This window comes from Cebus imitator, unplaced genomic scaffold, assembly GCF_001604975.1.
Source record: "Cebus imitator isolate Cc_AM_T3 unplaced genomic scaffold, Cebus_imitator-1.0 Scaffold23, whole genome shotgun sequence".
In the NCBI taxonomy this organism is placed as follows: domain Eukaryota; kingdom Metazoa; phylum Chordata; class Mammalia; order Primates; family Cebidae; genus Cebus; species Cebus imitator.
In genome coordinates, this window is record NW_016107338.1 from 8,207,204 (window position 1) to 8,227,289 (window position 20,086).

General features: G+C 41.2%; 1 protein-coding gene across 3 annotated transcripts in view; it reads left to right on the forward strand.

Annotated features, from left to right (window-relative positions):
• SPRED2 (sprouty related EVH1 domain containing 2) overlaps positions 1 to 20,086 on the forward strand; it is a 136,098-nt gene that overhangs the window by 71,778 nt on the left and 44,234 nt on the right. Inside the window, exon 1 of one of the 3 annotated variants that reach the window (XM_017522128.2) lies at positions 1,238 to 1,453. The exons of the other annotated variants lie outside the window; for them this stretch is intronic. Coding sequence (XP_017377617.1) covers positions 1,437 to 1,453 — 17 coding nt within the window. The 5' untranslated portion in view covers positions 1,238 to 1,436. Of the gene's footprint in view, positions 1 to 1,237; positions 1,454 to 20,086 lie in introns of those variants that run through there. 3 annotated transcript variants of the gene reach the window in all.

Consider the following 20,086-nt stretch of genomic DNA (forward strand, 5'->3'; position numbering starts at 1 on the left):
CATCCTGGGAGGAGAAGGCACCAGGCATTTGTTCAGGAGGCTGATGCAACACTCACAATAGCCGTAGGACATGTGTATCATACCTTCCAGCTAGAAGGCAGAAACGACTTCAAGTTCAGCTCCCAGACCCACAGGGTCACACTGTGTAAATGGTGCCCTTCTCTCTTATGTGTGGCAGCTCTATACTCAACTAGAAAAGTAACTTGTTTGGGTATAAATTAGCTTGTAGGGACTGAAAAAAAATTTTTTTTTTAATTTTTAAAAACATTTTATCGGCCAGGCATGGTGACTCATGCCTGTAATTCCAGCACTTTGGGAGGCCAAGGCAGGCAGATCACAAGGTTAGGAGTTCGAGACCAGCCTGGCCAGTATGATGAAACCTGATCTCTACTAAAAATACAAAAAAATTAGCTGGGCATGGTGGCACATGCCTGTAATCCCAGCTACTTGGGAGGCTGAGGCAGGAGAATTGAATCTGGGAGGCAGAGGTTGCAGTGAGCCGATATTGCACCATTGCACTCCAACCTGGGCAACACTCCAGAGCAAGACCCTGTCTCAAAAACAATAAAAATTATGAAAATTTTTTCAAAGATACTTCAAAGAAGACAAAAACAGTCAATCTGCGTATACGTACTACACAGATGCAATCATTTATCAAGATTTTGCCACATTTCTTTACCCCTCCCCTTATTTATTTATTTTAAATATTTATTTATTTAAAATATTCACAAGAAACCCCAGGTATCATATCATTTTGCCTGTAACATACTTCAATATGCCTCTCTAAAAAGGTAGACATTTTATAAACACAACGTCACTATTTTACCTATAAAATTAATTCAGAACCAAAATTTTGATGTGTGATTTTTACATAGCCTTTGCAACTGGGTAACCTCATAGCACAACGATCAACAAGTCCATGCCTACACTAATTCAGCTGGTAACTTAAAAGATAAGGATCCTTGCTTTCAACTTTGGACGAAATTATTTGGTTTGGGGATGGGGGCAGGTGAAGAATTTGCACTTGTGGTTGTCCAGAATGTAATCTCAGGTATTGAGCTGTGCCATTTACTTCCTCGGCATTTCATACTCTCATCAATGATTGATAATCATAACTTACAGGAATTTTTTAAACAATATTTTAATTGGAAAAAGCATCTGTCAGCTGTCAGGCTTCCAGTTTCCACTTTTTGAGAAGCAGGATGTTGAATGTGAGTAATGACACAACAGGCCTATAAAATGCGGACTAACCCTCGGATGACTCATCCGGTACAATGCAGTATATTTGTCAAGGAGACTGAATCATATATGGGGGAAACCACTTCTCAGGCAGCCAGCTGGTTCTCAGGTCAGCAAGAGACAATCCATTTTTATCGGAAGCTTTATAGTAGCAATAATGCTAATACCCAGCACTCGGGCTCCACAATGTAGAGGAAATGGCATCGCCTGGCAGGTACGTGCTTACTGTTTACATGAACTTTATTTTTTCATTGTTCTCTTCTGCTTAACCTTTCTGGTGCTTGCTTCTAACATTTTTTTAAAGGAGAAAAATTATCCTAGTTGTGGAGAACCACCGTGTATGTGTTTGTATTTGTGTATGCCCACGTGCAAGGACAGAGAGGTAACCTCTGGTCTGTTGATAGATTCAGGGCTCTTACCCCCTCATCCCTGTCTCTGAAAACAAATTTCTCCTTAGATATTCTGATAGAAAAAAATTTTTTTACATTAAGTCCTGAATCTAAAAGATGCTACCTAGGAAACAGCTTGCAGAGATGGTATACCTTTTGGGTGGGTACTGTAGAGCTTTAAAAAAATGAATAAGCAGAGGTGAGCCGAAGGAGGTGGTCTAACAATAACTGTTGTGTTACACTGGATTTCTTTCAGTACTGTGCTTTTTTCCTACCTCCAAGGTGAGTGACTTAATGCAAGACAGTTTTATTCCCCTACCGAGTGAGTCGGGTGGCTTTTTTGTTTGTTTGTTTGTTTTATAAATCACAATTTGCTCATAACTAAATTCATGCATTAACTTTTTCTAGGTAGGAGAAAGAGTGGTGGGGATTTGGTAGCAACATTTAATTATAGTGTTCACATGATCTGAAGGATCATTCTGCATAATTGGGAGGCTGTGTCTGCCTGTCTGACCCTCTTTCTTCACCCACTAAATTTAAACAATGTCTGACTAGTTAAAGCACATATCTTATTTATTTGAGTGTATTAAACATTCCTATGTGTGTTGACGGTCTATTCAGTGTCTCCTCATATTTTTAAAAAATACTTTGTGAGTCTTGCTTGTTAGGGACAGATGCTATAGTTAGTTTATAGCAGTACTATTTATGCTTTCCTGGTCTGTCTGTCCAGAATGGCTAGGTCAGGACCTATAACACAACTGCTCACAAATTTGCCTAAGATTTAGCATTTGTGGAGCAGCCAGTATATGGCAGTAAATCCTGTTATCACTCAGAGAGCATTAAACAGATCTGGGGTTACCAAGCTGGAAAAATAGGCAATCTTTGTTTCTCTTCTCCTTTCTTATAAAGCCCATAATAATGACTTGTTTTCCTTGAAGTATATGAATTTTAAGCTGTCAGTAAATACGTTCAATTTACTTACTTAACTACATTCAGAAATTCATATAATTTGGAAAGCCAACATGAAGGAAGTTTGTTTCTGTTTGTTTTGTAGATTAAGGGGTGTACTTTTTCTGGAATGGCCAATTTGTTTTTGGAGACAGGACCATCTCCAAATTTCATTAATTTTGCATTCTATAAATGAAAGCCACCTGTTATGCTGTAACATGCTAATTATGGTAGAGGACAATAATGAGGAAGAACAGTATTTGAAATATGTGGGGGTTTTGCTAAGAATTTTCCTGCCCACATCTGTAGTGCTTATTTTTATATGTGTATACATGCATATATAGTACATATTTAATAATAGTACTTGGTGACATTAAAAAATACTTCAGATTCAAAGTGAGGGCCATTTTTTATTAATAACATTTTTTTAAGTTGTGAAACGAAAAGTATTAGCTTGAACTAAGACCCATATTTTGCCATCTTACAGTAACCAGGTTTTTTTCTTACAGTTTTGGTGAATGCCACACTCAACTTAGGGTTCACTTTATCAAATTCATTAGAAAATAATATAAATTAATTTTGTTTGATCTTAAAGACAGAATAGCCAATTTCCTGTGTTTTCACAAAAACATTAGGTTTTAGCCGGGCGCGGTGGCTCAAGCCTGTAATCCCAGCACTTTGGGAGGCCGAGGCGGGTGGATCACGAGGTCAAGAGATCGAGACCATCCTGGTCAACATGGTGAAACCCCGTCTCTACTAACACTACAAAAAAAATTAGCTGGGCATGGTGGCGTGTGCCTGTAGTCCCAGCTGCTCAGGAGGCTGAGGCAGGAGAATTGCTTGAACCCAGGAGGCGGAGGTTGCGGTGAGCCAAGATCGCGCCATTGCACTCCAGCCTGGGTAACAAGAGCGAAACTCCGTCTCCAAAAAAAAAAAAAAAAAAAAAAAAAAAAAAAAAAAAAAAAAAAAAAAAAAAAAAAAAAAAAAAAAAAAAAAAAAAAAAAACATTAGGTTTTATGATAGCAATTTTTTTTTCCTCTTGAGGCCTATGGTAAATGATTATAGTCAGGGACAAAAAAAAAATTTACTTTAAAGTTCTTGATTTAATGATGCTTTCTGTGAAAATGTCTTGTTTTTCTGTGGTATGTATAGTTGGGACTCGCTCAGGTCCTGTCAACCAAAAGCAGCATATTTTGTTAGCTTCAGTTATACTACACAGAGGGTATACTGACTATTGAGATCAGACAATGATAATCGCTCCTAGGGTTGTGACTGCCACACCTCAGAGGCCCCTTTGCTGTTAAGCACTGTTAGCCATCAGTCCAAAGGAACCACGTGGTTTTTAGATGCCTTCTTTCCCTTTTGAGGGAAAAGGAATACAGAGCCATGGCCAGTTCCAACGGTCTCATATCATTCAACTTGGAAGCAGTCAATAGATATTGAGTGAGACACTGCCTATGTTCAGAGCAACGTGCCGGGTAGTGTTACATTTAAAAACACTTCAGATCCAAGCCGAGTCTGGTTCTTCTCTTAATTCCGGCCCTAGTGGGGATTCATTGTTATTGGAGATAAATTCCTCCCTGGGTTTTCTTTTATTCATAGATTTACTGGAGTCTACAATCCAGAGCCATAAATTGCTATTGTGTATAAGCAACTTTGAACTATTCCTTTTTGGTTCTTCAAAACCTAACTCTGCTTGGATAGAAATCAAGAAAGAACTGCTCTACTCAAAAATCCATTTGATAGTTTTGGTGGCCATGTTTTCTGAGCCAAGTAGAGTAACATAACCTTGGACAGAAGATTTTTTTTTTCCTTTTATTGAGAAGAGTGACAGTCAGGGAGAGCATTTGAATCCTGAAAGGTTAAGAGTGCCCAAGATATTTTAGTGGAACAGTTTTTCCCAATTTTTGCTGGCTTGCAGATTTTTAGCACTTATTAAAATTATATTCTAAAGACTCAAAGCTATTATGAATTCAATAAACATTTCATAAAAACAGGTTTATTTAAAATTAGTATAGATCACCTACCAACATTTAAACATCCTTATTTATATTTAGAGAGAGACCTATGTATTATTGAGTCTGCTGCAGTCTGTTCTGGCTGTCCGAATGTGTGATTTATGGACACGTGGCCACAATGATCACTCCCACAGGAGGCTTTGCCTATCGCCTGCTGTCCATTGCCCACTGTCTGCTGTGATATTGTCCTCCCCACATCTGGAGTTTACGGTTATTCTGCCTGCATAGTGGGTGGGATTAATGACACTTGGAGGTAAATCTTTTATCATTATCTAGAAATAGCAACTTTCTGTGTAGCTCAGAAAAGTCAGAGACAAATGTGGATCAGCCTTCTAAAACTCTTAAATTATAAATGGGATGAATGATCACCCTCTTATCAAACCAGCATGGACTTCTGTGAGCCCTGAACATTCTTTCAGGTATAAGTTTGCTGACAGTGTGTTGCGTCAACTGCACCCGGATTGTCTGGAGGTATACGTGGCACAGTTGTGGAAACCATGTGCATTCCCAGTTTGATTCTTTTTTTTTTTTCTTTCTTTTTTTTGAAATGGAATTTCCGTCTCGTTGCCCAGGCTGAAGTGCAATGGCACAATCTTATCTCACTGCAACCTCCACCTCCTGGGTTCAAGCGATTTTCCTGCCTCAGCCTCCTCAGTAGCTGGAATTACAGGCATGCACCACTATGCCCAGCTAATTTTGTGTTTTTGGTAGAGACAGGGTTTCTCCATGTTGGCTAGGCTGGTCTCGAACTCCTGACCTCAGGTTATACACCATCCTCGGCCTCCCAGCCCAGTTGGATTCTTAATTGCCAAGGTTTCCTCATGACAGATGATGACCATAGAGAAAGTAAATGCTGCAGAACCAGGCTGGCACTTCATCCCTTTAGAAATAAGTGCTTTTGGCTTGGGATGAGAGTGATACCTTCTTTGCTGCGTGTCTGAGAGCAGCTCAGAAAGTTTGCTGCATCATCTTCATAGAGTTCAGTGTATAGGAACCACAGCAAGATTACTATCTCTTTCCTGATCTCAATCAAAGAGATGACTTAGTTTTTGGTGTTAATTCATTCATTTGTAAAGATTCTTCATATTGGAGATGTCCAACCTAGATTTGGCTTTTTTATTGTTGTTTTCTTTTAAACACATGTTCCTTGTACCTATCCAGTGGAAGAGATGGGTTGCCTGTTGTTGCCCTGGCCCTGTGGGGCTCTGCTGTTTGACTGGGCCTCTTGAATTCCATTAAATGAAGCACAGACAGCATGTGTCATAAAGGCTGCTTGGGAAGGGTGAAGAGCAAAATTAGTGTCTGTGGGTGGCCATGTGTTCTCATCACGTCGCCAGAGAACTGCAATGTGCAAAATCTGGCAGGAACCTGTTCCAAAGAAAAATAAAACAGCCCCTTTTTTCCTGCTTTGAGTAATATTAAAGAACATCGCTAACCCCCATGTAGAAGAAATGGAACTATTAGGAAATTCTTATGATTATGTGTGTGTGTTTAATAATCTGTGTATTTAATCTTTAAAACTGAGGTTAGAATAGAAGGGATGAAAAGGGACTAGTCATGAATATTGTGGGGTATTCTGTTGCTGATGTTGTATACATAGTAAGTATTGTATTAGAGTACAAATGTCTGAGGATTAGAGGAATTTGTCAGAGCTAACAATTCAGGGGAAATCTATTTTCTTTAACTTTTTCTGTCCTTCTTTGAAATGATTTTATAAGAAAAGCCATTTTTATCTCAGTAAAACCAGTATCAAAGGAGATGTTTGCGTTTTTCTTATGTATGATTTGCCCGGTACCCTCAGGAACAAAGCAAAGCCGACATTTACACTTATATTTGAAGCATAAGATCTTCCTTTTATAGTTTCCTTGAGAAGGTCTTGCATATTTGTTAATTGCTTCCCATAGTGTAGAAGAATGTTTCTTAAAGGAGGGTTGTGATGTATGTAGTTTGCATAGTGGGGACATATGTTACTTTTATAATTAAGGGAAAGTTAACTTTTTAAATAGTAGTAATGTTTACTCCTTTTTTCTTTTAAAAAAATTTTTTTAAATAAAAATAGAGATCTCACAGTGTTGCTTAAGCAATCCTCCTGCCTTGGCCTCCCAAAGTGAATGTTTACTTCTTAAGGACTGCAGAAATAGTCCTAAGCTAAACCCAAAATTTCTAAATTTGGGGTTCTTTACCTATTTCAAGTAGCCTCTCTTTGTTTCACAGATTATCTTTTTATTGTGGTAAAAAACATATAACATAGAATATGTCATCTTGACTTAGAATATATCATCATAGAATATATCATCTGTACATTTTTAAGTGTATAGTACAGTAGTGTTAACTATATTCAAGTTTGTATGACAGATCTCTAGAACATTTTCACCTTCCAAAACTGAAACCCTTTACCAATTAAATAACAACTCACTCCCCTCCCCAGCCCCCAGCCTCTGGCAACCACTATTCTCCTTTCTGTTTCTAGGACTTTGACTAGTCACATTGAGATAGCTGGTGTAAGCGGAACAAATCATGTGGTATTTCTTTTTGTGACTGACGTTTCACTTAGCGCAGTATCCTCAAGATTCAGCCAAGTTAGAGCATATGACAAGGTTTCCTTCTTTTTTTTTTTTTTTTAAGGCTGAATAATCCCATTGTATATATGTACCACAAGTATTAAGGTTAATTCCTTATATGTAAACACACAAGGAAAAGTTAACACAAGAGCTTCCATATACGAGCAACTCACTGTTGGGTGTGCAGCAGTTTTCAGTAGGGATGGCATATCCATGGTGCTTTCAGTGACTGTGACTTTCCTAGAGAATGGAAGAGTGTGAAGTTTAGTCCTGAGAGGTGGCTGAAGCACACTAGTGAGTGAAATGAGCCAAGAGTTGTTCTTCTTGACCAACATTAAGTCAGGGACCCTTTTATTCTGTTTTGATACCAAATGGCAGCCTCATGGCGGGTTTCTAACAGCATGGCTTCAGGGTCGTGTGATTGCGTCTGGTTGGCCAGGCATACTTCCACCTGTCAGTAAAGCTCTCTGGTGGAAGAAGTTGGCAGTAGCCACTTGGTTGTCCTGTCTTGGGCAGTGGTCTTTACTGCAGACAGAATGACTGAAAGCTTGGTTAGCTCCCTGCTGCCAACATGTTAGTGATGGCCAGGAAAGCCCAACTTCAGCAGTTCAGCCACCCAGGGTTTCAGTTATCTGTGAAAATCATGAGTCTTGAAATATAATGCCTTCTAGTACCTCCACAAGCTGGTTGACTTTGGGAGGTGGAGACGGCTCTAGTATTTCCTGGAGGCTCTTTCTGAATCAAGTAACTTCAAACTACACTACTCCCTTATAAATGAAAAAATATTTTAAGACTAAACGTGTTAAAACTATGAGCAAGCTTGGTAGCTAGTTGGCCTTTACATTATCCTTGCTGCCTAGTTCTTTTATGTCAGGAAAGTAACACGGGAAATATGTGTACTGAGTGGATGGCTCTGTCCACTCAGAAGGAAATTGCCCTTGTAAGACAAATCCTGTCCTTCTGTGTAGTCAACGAGTCAAGAATCCACTGCATCATGATTATATCCTATGAACCTGACACTTGCCTTAATTGCTCACCAACAGTCATTGTGACCCTAAAAGGAAAGAATTTCCTCAGTGATACTCAAGTTGGGATTTGTAAAATAGCATCAGTACAGATCTTTTTAGAGCCATTCAAGATTCAGTGGTGCCACATTCTGAGGATCTCCAAAATGAAGCCTAAATCAGAAGTTTAAGAATTCCTCCTTCTTACCTTTTCTCCCTCCCCACCCCTACCACCTCACCCCCCACCCCCAAATTGGAAAACCCTTGGCCAAAAAAACCAGCAAGAGCAGAGCAGAACTGGCCTTTACTGCTGGCAGTGGGGAAAGAGGCTTCCGTCAAGGAGACTGTTAGTAAGCAGTTGAAACATTTGGGAATATTTTTACACGTTGATTAGGCTTTCATGGGCTGGACTGGAAACCCCGTTGCTCACCATTTTATGTTTTTCCTGTAGGGAAGGTATACTCCAATTTCAAATAACTTATTTACTTTTGGACCAGAAATTATTTGTCTCATTGAAGCAACTTAAATATAAGTTGCAACTTGATGTGCACTGAGTTGCTTTATCAAATGTCTATAAGAAATGTCTTTCTCTATTTTTAAGCTGAACAATTGCTTTGTTACCTTTTCCTAACATTTTCTCCTTTTCACTCTGAATGTAGTAAGGATTGGGGCTGGGGAGTTCATCTTGAGTCAATGATAAGGCAGATAGAATGAACTGTTTGGGAGAAAATGGGCAGATCTCTTTTCTCTTCTTGGTCTACATTTGTTTCATAAATATGTCTTGGGGTTTTTCTTCCATGTGGCTAAAGAGAATCTCACATTTGTGGATGCATAAACCCAGCTAGATGACCAGGTTGTACCTTTCTTTTTTTCCCCCAGAGGAGCTTATTAAACTTATTAAAATTCAATTTTCATCATTTTCTTGCTTTTGCAAAGTACTTGGATAAATCAGTTTCATTCCTGGAAACTTTATGGTTGTGTAATAACACTTGTACTGAGAGAACATATCTGTTAGTTTATCATGGTTTCAGGTCTTTGTGGTTTCAGGTTTTTTTCTCTACTCAAAATATATTTTCAGTTGCATTTTACAGCTGAAAGTTTTCTGATCTGCTTTTGTAGGGTGTTTTAGTGGCTTAAGTTTGCTAAGCCCTCTGCCACAACTGAAGGAGTTTAAGGCCATTTTTTTTTTAAAACACAAAGCATAAAAAGGGACCAAAGTTGAGAGGGCCTCAAGAGTCAGTGGGGGTCCCTACTTCTCATTTTACACATAAGGAAACTGAAGCTCAATAAGAGAGTTTAGGGTACCTCACCTAGTTGTGAGAAGATGTGTAACGGAGGTTAGGTCTCCTGTCCTGACTTAGGGTACTCGTTATAGCAACAGATCCAAAAAGCAACTGCCTCTGTTGGTGTGAAACTTTGGCAGGATGAGTAGGATTTCTCTGCCCCACCCTCCATCTAGCTCTGTGATTTTTTTCATGTAGCTGTGTTGCCAGTGATATCTCTTCATTTCTCCTTAGAATTCTTTTCACAATCAGTTGCCTATCCAGTAAATTTCAAGGGACCAATATAAGGAATAACTTATTTATCCTCCAGAGCACCTAACTCCAATATGGGCACTTTTGCCACAACAGGAGGTCCTTTCAAAAGTGTGGGCAGGGGGTGGTCACAGAGGCTGATCTTAGTCTTTTATCTGTCCCTAATGTCAGTGACCTTGAACAAGTCCCCTCTGCAGTCTGGACTTTAATTTTTCCATGTGAGAGAGGAGTCTAGCGTAGATGGTTTCCACAATTCTTTATATTAATAGCTTAAAAGGTGTAACTAGGCCAGGCGCGGTGGCTCACGCCTGTAATCCCGGCACTTTGGGAGGCCGAGGCGGGTGGATCACGAGGTCAAGAGATCGAGACCATCCTGGTCAACATAGTGAAACCCCGTCTCTACTAAAAAAAAATACAAAAAATCAGCTGGGCATGGTGGCGCGTGCCTGTAGTCCCGGCTACTCGGGAGGCTGAGGCAGGAGAATTGCCTGAACCCAGGAGGCGGAGGTTGCGGTGAGCCGAGATCGCGCCATTGCACACCAGCCTGGGCAACAAGAGCGAAACTCCGTCTCAAAAAAAAAAAAAAAAAAAGGGTGTAACTAACATGAAAACCTAAACTCTGCCTTCAGGTCGACCTCTATTCCACTCTCCAGGTGGGAAATGATGCCACCCAGCATGCTTCAGGGAGAACAGGTGCCTTGACCGTGTGTTGTTTGTTTCTCTGTGTGTTTAGCTTTCCATCTCTTATGAGGGAGGTGACAGAATCCTAGAACAAAAAGGAACTAAATGAGTTAGTAATTCTTGCCATCTGAGAGGGCGTCCATTTTCAGTGGATCTGTGGGAATACAACAGGCTCTTGAAAATCCTGTCAGCTTATTGCTAGCATGATCTGCTGATTTCTCTCCCTCCTCTATGGATAAAATTATCACCTCTTTTTGTTTGAGAACAGGTCTTATTGAGGGCTGGCTTATAAAGGATTTTGTGGATTTAGAATTTGATATTAACATAGTTTGGTAAAGTCATTTGCTGACATTTGATTAGATTTGTTTTGGGGTAGAGGGCAGGTGGTAGATACCAGGTAAAGGAAAAAAAAAAAAAAAAAAAAAAAAAGGAGGGAACTTTGTCCTGAATAGCAGAAAGAAAAGTGATCAGATTTTGTTTAGTACCATTATCAGCATCTTGTAGATTTTGTGTTGATTTTCATTTAGAAATCAACCATAACACTACAAATTCTCACTCTCCTCACTTATGAAAGTTTTCAAGTGTTCAGAAAAGTTGAAAGAAACATACGCTTAACATCCGTATGCCTGCCACCTCAAGTCTGCAATAAGCATTTTGCTATTATTGTTTTATCATACACATATCTATCTCCATGATTCCGCGTTTTTAAAAATGCATTTCAAAGTAGGTTGCAGATTATCAGGGCATTTCTCCCTAGACATGTGGTTTATTAAGTACTCCCTTCCTTTGTTTTCTCCAATAATATGAAAAAAAGCAAAAATATTCTGAGAAAGTCAGGCATAAGAGTTCAAGGGCTGCAATTTAAAGCCCTAAATTGGAGATTATTAACTTTAAACAACTCCCCTTTGCCATTTGTTTTTTGAAGTACCAGTTTTTCTATTACATGTACACTTTAATGTGGTGAGAGTTAATTTTGTGTAGTAATCTGACATTTCCAGTAGCTGGCCTTTGGGGTTTAAATGTGGATCATAAATACCATTTTTGGAAGGATGTGTAAAACAGAAAGTCAGAAAATTACTATTTTCGGAATAAAAAGTAGAAAAAAGGGTTCTTCAGGGGTGGCTTATTTTGTTTGCTTTAAGATGATAATCTTTTGATCTTGATTAATTATGAAATCCACTGAAGTTCACGCTCAGTAAAGCAGACAGACAATAAAAGCAAAATCATGAACCTAGATTCAGACTTTGGCCTCTCACCTCTCAGAACTCCCTCTGCACCACTTCACGCCCTGTGATCACCTTGAAATTCAGCCCTTTAGGACAGACCATTTCATTCATTCTTTTTTGGTTAGAGTGAAGTAAATTTTTTTTGTTTGTTTTTGAGACAGAGTTTTGCTCTTTTGCCCAGGCTGCAGTGAAGTGGCGCAGTCTTGGCCCACTGCAACCTCCGTACCCAGGTTCAAGCGGTTCTCCTGCCTCAGCCTCCCGAGTAGCTGGGATTACAGGCGCCCAGCACCACACCCAGCTAATTTTTTTATATTTTTAGTAGAGACGGGGTTTCACCATGTTGGCCAGGCTGGTCTTGAACTCCTGACCTCAGGTGATCCACCCGCCTCAGCCTCCCAAAGTGCTAGGATTACAAGTGTGAGCCACTGCACCTGGCTTTAAATTTTATTTTTTAAAGTAGTTTACTCATGTCAGAGTAATTTGTGTTTTGGTTTGATTTTTGTGTGTGTGTGTGTGTGTGTGTGTGTGTGTGTGTGTGTGAGACAGAGTCTCGCTCTCGTCCCTCAGGCTGGAGTGCAGTGGTGCGATCTTGGCTCACTGCAACCTCCACCTCCCAGGTTCAAGTGATTTTCCCGCCTCAGCCTCCTGAGTAGTAGAGATGGGGTTTCACCATGTTGGCCAGGCTAGTCTCGAACTCCTGACCTCAAGTGATCTACCCGCCTCAGCCTCCCAAAGTGCTGGGATTACAGGTGTGAGCCACCGTGCCTGACCCCTAAGACGTTTTAAAGAACCTTAAAAGATCCATGGTAACATTTAGAGAAGCTGTGTATAATACTTTAATAGATTTAATATTACAGTAAAACACATTTGTGCCTATATTTATCTTGTTACTTCAGTAGCTATCTTCAGCAGATAAGATTCCTGGATATGACAGATAAATGAAAAGAGGACATGGGGACATGTCCAGTGGGGTTTGGAAGTCTTGTCTATCATAGGCGAAAATATAGGACCTATGCCTATTAAGGAAGAACCTAAATCTGAATCATCTACCTTATGCTGTCAGCCTCCCGAGTGGCTGGGATTACAGACATGCGCCACCACACCCGGCTAATTTTGTATTTTTAGTAGAGATGAGGTTTCTCCATGTTGGTCAGGCTGGTCTTGAATTCTTGACCTCAGATGATCCACCCTGCTCGGGCTCCCAAAGTGCTGGGATTACAGGCATGAGCCACCGTGCCCAAACAGACTTTTAATTTTTTTAATGAGAGCACCGTAGATAGAATCCAGCCGAATCACTCTTTTCCTGTGTAGGATTTATGTGTGTTCAAGGTACAGGAGATAAACACTTGGAGGTAAAATTTAAAATTGCGATTTAAACATAGTACAATGGAGCGAGCCTAATATAACTTTGTCAACCTTGCTGAAATGGAAACCAGAAAACCAGCATTTTATGAGGTAACTTCCACTGTGCCTGGGCATTCTCAATGCCATGAGCGTCACTACCTTCTATTTACAGTCCATGCAGATTTGCCCCTAAAACTGGGGCTTTCTCTGAGGGGTTGCTGGGGGCACTAGAAGCTCCAACTTCCATCTGCCACCGTAGGTTTTTCCATGTCATCAGAACTGTCACTCAGGGCTCCCAGGTTCAGGGTATGTCAGAGGATCCCTAATTGCCTGCCAGTATTTTCCCAACTACTTCCTCAAAGGCTGTTAAGCCTCTGTAAAGCTTACGTGTTTAACTTCCAGCCCTGATCTTTGTTCCTTTGTGTCTTTGCTTTATTTCCTTTTTTGGCCCTTCTGGGTCATAGGACACAGCAGGAAAGAAAGAAGGAGGCCAGACTGGTGCATGGCACACTGCCTTGTACCCTTGATTAGGGACAGCTGGGCAGAGCATCCATTCCACTCCCAAGGATGTCTGCAGGGCAGGTGCAAGAGAATGTGCAGCATACATGCTGCTCTGGCACTGGTGACCTGACGGTGTAAGGTAGCACTCAGAGATGGGGAAATATTTATGTTTAAATTAGGATTTAACATCAGTGATATGTTAAATCTATATTATCTAAATATTACATCTATAATATTTTCCTTTAAACTGAGGTTTAAAGGAAAGTATAGAGGCACATCGCATGCCAAATCAGCACTGTATGTTAAACAAGGTATGGGCATATATCTCGAATCAGAATTGCTCACTTCTAAAAATAGGAATTCACAACTTATTTTTAAAGGAATATTTCTGTGTTAAAATTTCAATAGAAAAATTAAAATACCAGAGGTCCATGTCTAGTAAACTTTTTAGGACTGGTTCTGAAGAATGATTGATAAATTATTAAGTTTATTAATCATTTATATGCCGACCAGTGTCTTCTGTGATAATGGAGCATACAGCCCCTTTTAGTATGTGCACTGGAAAATGGTGTGTGGGTGAGAGGTTTATTTATATGCTTCAGTGTAGCTAGGTAGCATGAACAACAAAGATGCTCTGCTTATCCAAGGCAGAATAGACATGCCTTTACCTCCCCCTCCGGGAGAGGGTAAAACTTGGACACAGAGGGCGCTAGTGACCTTGCAGGACAGCAGAACTTACTGGCTTTACTCACAGATCCTGAGCCTGACAGAGTGAAGAAGGAAAACCTACTTACACCCCCTTCGAGGCTCCTGCACATAAGCAGGACCCCTGGCTTTCAGCCTAATTGGTTCCTGGATGCTGGTTATATCCCCAGTCATTGTAAAGCAAAGACCACCAGCACCACCTCCTACACACGCCTTTTAGGTACCATGTTTTACATAAAGGTTCCATTCCTAAAAATGCCATTCCATGCCATTTAAAAAATGCATAAATTGATAATGAAGATAACATATCTTTAAAAATCAAAGCTGGCTGGGCATGGTAGCTCATGCCTGTAATCCCAGCACTTTAGAAGGCTGAGGTAGGTGGATCATTTGAGGCCAGGAGTTCGAGACCAGCCTAGCCAACATGCCGAAACCCCATTTCTACTAAAAATACAAAAATTAGCCAAGCGTGGTGGGGCACACCTGTAATTCCAGCTACTCAGGAGGCTGAGGCAGGAGAATCGTGCTTGAACCCGGGAGGCAGAGGTTGCCGTGAGCTAAGATTGTATTACTGTACTCCAGCCTGGGTGACAAGAGTGAAACTCCATCTCAAAAACAAACAAAAAGCCAAAGCTATGTTGTCCTCTAGGGGAAGGGGTTACTCTGCATGAGCAAGTTTAGCTACAGCACCTCAGAAAAGCAGGGACACAATGAAGACTGCACAGAAGAGTCTGCTTTCTCCTCTTGGTAAATGTGCTCAGAGCATAGTGTCCTGGCACTGCAAGTTCACATTAAAGTGTTAGTCCCAGTTTAAGTACATGGGTTATTTTACTAGCAGAACTGGAGTAGGGCAATTTCAAAGTTACTCTCCATTGAGTGTATTCCATGGCTGATTTCACTGATGTTAAATAACTGTGGAGAAGCTTTTTGTTAAGTGATCTTAGCCCACTTTTCACCTTCCCCGATTCTTATATCATGCAGACGGCTTCCCTTTATGAAGCAAACGTTTAATGCTCAGAAAATCTCTCCTCTGCCTCACAGTCCCTAGTCATCAGTGTTTGAGAGAAGAGCTGACGGCCTTTGCCAGAATTAGCTACTGCCAGATCTGGTGTCTTTGCGATCAAGTCTTTCTACTGTGGGCATTAATGAGCTTTCATTAACATTGTTTTCTGTAATGGCCTAACCTAACCACACAAACAGTACATATTTTGGTAGTTAACAAGAAGGCCTTATTTTCTGGGATGTTATAGCGTGTAGAGCAAGTGTTCTACCTTCAGTGGCTTGTATAGAGCAGAAAATCATGTTACCACCATGCATAAAACTACATTAAATTTCCTTGCCTATAAAATTCAGAATATATAAACTTCCAACACCAGAGCAGTCCGCTTTTAAAAAATTCTTGAGTAGTTGATACTTAAGACGAACACCCACAAAACCACCACCTGACTTAACAAATAGAAAGTATGACCAGTACCCTCAGCTTCTCAACACATTTGATTCTGCTGAAGTATTTTGTTGATTCGTTTTAAAAAGATCACTAGTCATACTTCATACACACATATATAATATTTTAAACATATAATTCGATGAAATCAAAGAGGCTTTATAAATCTATAAGCAAGAGGAAGACCGGGGGCGGGGTATGTGATTAAAATAAAGCGAGTGTGCCTGGCTCCCTGCAAGAAGTTGGTGTTATATTTGGCTCAGCTGGCGTCTGGGAGTTGGGCTGGAGAGGTTAGGATCTTGGCTAATCCCTCTCAAGGTCTGGTGAAGTGGAGAAGAGGCTGGGAGGAAGTGAATCTAATGTTGAGCATAATGAAGAGATAAAGGAGCCAAGTAATCAGATAAGGGCCGACTGTGGGAAGTATTTATGGGGGAGGTAAAAGTCCCAGTCTCCATCCCTGAAAGAAACCGAGGGGGAGGGGCAGGAGCAGAGGGCTAGCTCACAGATGGCAGACAGCATTATTTTCTTCTACAGGTATGCCTGCAGTGGACGACTAAACCTGGTCTTTATATCTTCTCTTGATAATTACTAGCGGTGCCTGTCAAATTTCTTCCTACTGTCAAGAGCCTGACAGCCCCCCTGCCCCTCCACTCTCTGATAGCTGGAAAGGGCAGGCAGTCGAAACCCACTCCTCAGTGGCCAGGGAAGCTGGTGTTTCAAGGACCTATTCTTTTGTCATCGAGGTAGCCTTACCGCAAAAATGATGATGGCTACAAGTTACCAAACTTCTGGATCTGACACTTGACCTGTAACACTGCTTTCAACTGGCAGGGTAGATCCTTTCTTCATTTTGCAAAGGAGGAAACTGAGCTCAAAAAGAGGTTTCTTCAGCTCCTGAGAGGGCTGGGGACTTCTGGGCTGTGGCCCTGGAGCAGACATTCTTTGTGAGACCCAGTGCTGCCTCGTCATCGGCTCCTACAGTTCCTTGGTTTACTTGGTGGCCCAGACAGGGCCTGCTTTGAAACTGGAGAACACTTAGAACATAAAGGCTGTGGTCTAAAAACTATTCTTTGGAGATGCTAATCCAGCTTTGAAAGTGTTTTTTCTCTGCCTTTCTATCCTGCCTTACAGTGTCACCTGCCTCTTTTGCATATTGAATGATCCCAGGACCGGAAGCCCTGTTTTTACAAAAAGTCCACATGTTGGGAACACAAAGCGTTTTCCTTAAAGAAACCACATTTAAATGGAAGATCCTCAGTCCAGCCAGTTTTGCTCATAACACACCTAAAGAATACAGTATTGAGTGCTGGTTGTCAAACACCATTTGTGTTTGTTGGGGTTGGAGCTTCACCAGGTCCACACCATTACAGCATTTGTCAATTTCAGAAGCATTCTTTTAAAATGTTGTTATTTTTGACAATGATAGCATGTTTTGAAATTTTTTTCTAAAGCATACCAGCAGCAGTTTCCTTGTGCAAATTTTTAAAACTAATCTGACCTTGCCCTTCCTACTCCATCCCCCCCACCAACTAACAAATCCTGCATCTGTTTGAAACAGATGTTGTTTAATTCTTTCCAGAAAGGGGGGGAGGGAGGGAAGGTGGGAAAGGAGTTTTCCTCCTTTATACCTTTTTGGTAGTGGAGTTTATTGTCATTTCTGTGCTGGGTGGGGTGAAGTGCCTGAGTAACGTAAATACACCACACCATGGATAGGAAGCAGTTGGCATGCAGCCATGCAGCTGGATTATCCAGACATCCTTCACAGCTTTTAGTGAAGCACTTTATCCCCCTGCCTTGTTTTAAATAGCCAGATGCCTCAGTTAATGCTGGCTGTTTGGGCTGTTGCTGGAGGAGACAAAGGGGGCTTCTGCCCCTGAGCCTCCCCTTCCCCCAATCCCATCACAGAGAAGTCTATGCCCTGGAGAAGGCACTTGATAGGAGGCATTGAGGCAGGAAGGAGGAAGCCTCAGAGTGCAAGCAGAGGCCAGAGTTAACAGCCTTGCAGTCTGGACACAGAAGGGAAAGGTATTTTTTATTCTTTAATAAATGAGTACTTTTTGGAAATAAGTTATGGCACTAACATAAGTAATGCAAAGTTCTCTTTTTCATGTTTACTTAATCCTCTCAAAGAAACAGAGAATGGCAGACAGCTGCAACACACAAAAAAGTAAAAGCATGTTTTAACAAGAGGCGCGCAGAGTTTCAGTTCTTCACCTTGGCATCTCCTGTTGAGATGAACCCACAGTACACTCACAGAAGATTCGAGAAAGCTGTATTGCACAGTAGAGAATTAAAATTCCTAGGACCCTTAGCTTTTTTTTGTTGTTTTTTGTTTTTAATAAATGGGGACTGGAGGGAGGAAAGGATATTCTCCAAATTGTATGCAGTTAATCTAAATACATGTTACAGAAGATTTTTAATCTTGAGGATCTAAGGGAATATGCATGTTGAATCCTGAAATTAATGGATTAGTCATACATGTACATGTGCGTCCTATGATTTTTATATGTACTTCTACATGATTTTTATTCAATTTTTTTATTAATTGAAGGGAGATCTTTACTGTGATCCCAATTTAGTAATTGTGGCTCATAAGTAAATAAGTATTGAATGCTTTATGTTTTTATAGTAATTCTGTTAGCTATAGATTTATTTATTTATGTATTTATTTAGAGACAGAGTTTTGCTCTTATTGCCCAGGCTAGAGTCCAGTGGCATGATCTTGGCACACTGCAACCTCCGCCTCCTGGGTTCAAGCGATTCTCCTGCCTCAGCCTCCTGAGTAGCTAAGATGACAGGTGCTCACCACCAAGCCCAGCTAATTCTTAGTATTTTTAGTAGAGACAGGGTTTCACCATGTTGGCCAGGCTGGTCTTAAACTCCTGACCTCTGGCTATCGGCCTTCCAAAGTGCTGGGATTACAGGTGTGAGCCACCCCACCCAGCCTGCTGTAGATAATTTTTTTAAAACCTGTTTATATTATGAATTTGACCGCATTCATTCCACAAGCTATTACATGTAAGACACCATTCTAGGCTCTAGGGATATAGCACTGAACAAAAAAGGCAAAGTCGCCGCCCCTGTGGAGTTTATATTCTGGTAGGCAAGCAGATATTTTATTGAGTAAGCATTGATTTAGTAGCATATAGAAAGACAAAGCAGGGGGAGAAGATTAAGAGGGGTAGAGGATGCTATTCTGGCAGGGAAGTCCTCTCTGAAATAACCTTGGGCAGAGACTTGAGTGAAATAAGAGAATGAGCCCAGTTGGTATGTGAGGAGTAGGGTTTTAAGCAGAAGAAACAGCAAGTGCTAAGGCCCAGGGGTAGAAGGATGGAGGCCAGTGGGACAAAGTTGAATGAGCAAGGAGAGTAGTAGAGTAAGGTCCAGATTTTGACTTCTACTTCGTCATACCACTGGAGGGTTTGTTTAAGTAGAGTGCCCTGACTTACCTTTCTGTTTTCTGGGTAAGTCGAGCAAACATGGGAGCAAGGATGCCAACTGGAAGGCTATGGCAGTAATCTCAGTGGAAGGTGATGGCAGCTGGATCAGGTCAGTGTCAGTGGAAGTGGTAAAATGTGGATCCTGGATGTACTTTGAAGAGATAACTAGATGTATGAGGAGGCATCAGGAACCAAGAGTTCAACCTGAAACATGCTGACCGTGAGACCTATTAGACGCCTATATACAGACCTCACATAGTCCCTTGGTTCTACTGGCCTGAAGCTCACAGAAGATACCTGGATGGAAGTGCGAATTTGGGCACTGTTGGTATATAGAAGGTGTTGAAGTAGAGGAAGTTGGCCCTAGCTTGGATCATGGATGGCTTAACCACAGTTACAGGAGGAAGGGCAGAGAGTGCTGGTACAAAGCAGTAGGCATGGTGGTGGGCACAGGCACAAGGTCTCCTCTGATTTTGTCTATTTCCTCAGTGAAGCTAAAGCAACTTCATCCATCATCTGAGAGTGAGGGGGTAGGAGGCCATGTGGAGTCGTCTTTGAGGGGACAGATCAGGGAAATGTAGCAGGATGCCAAGTGGCACTTAAGGACTCACTTGAAGGTAGTGTTTGTGGCTTTAAAACTAATCCTATGAGCATAGTAGAGTAGGGTTTTTCCCTCTCACGATGTTCAGCAGCTGTGTGGGGTTACAGAGTAGGTAGATGGTAGGATTTAACCCCATTTGGGGTGATGCCAGCCAATGGCAACAAGGAAGGGGATGGCAAAGGCATTAAGGTTGTGTGCAAAGAATGCTGTGATAGAATGTGGAATGTGGCCTGGCGTGGTGGCTTACGCCTATAATCCCAGCACCTTGGGAGGCCAAGGCAGATGAATCACAAGGTCAGGAGTTCAAGACCAGCCTGACCAATATGGTGAAACCCTGTCTCTACTAAAAATACAAAAATTAGCCAGGTATTGTGGTGGGTGCCTGTAATCCCAGTTACTCGGGAGGCTGAGGCAGGAGAATCGCTTGAACCCAGGAGGCATAGGTTGCAG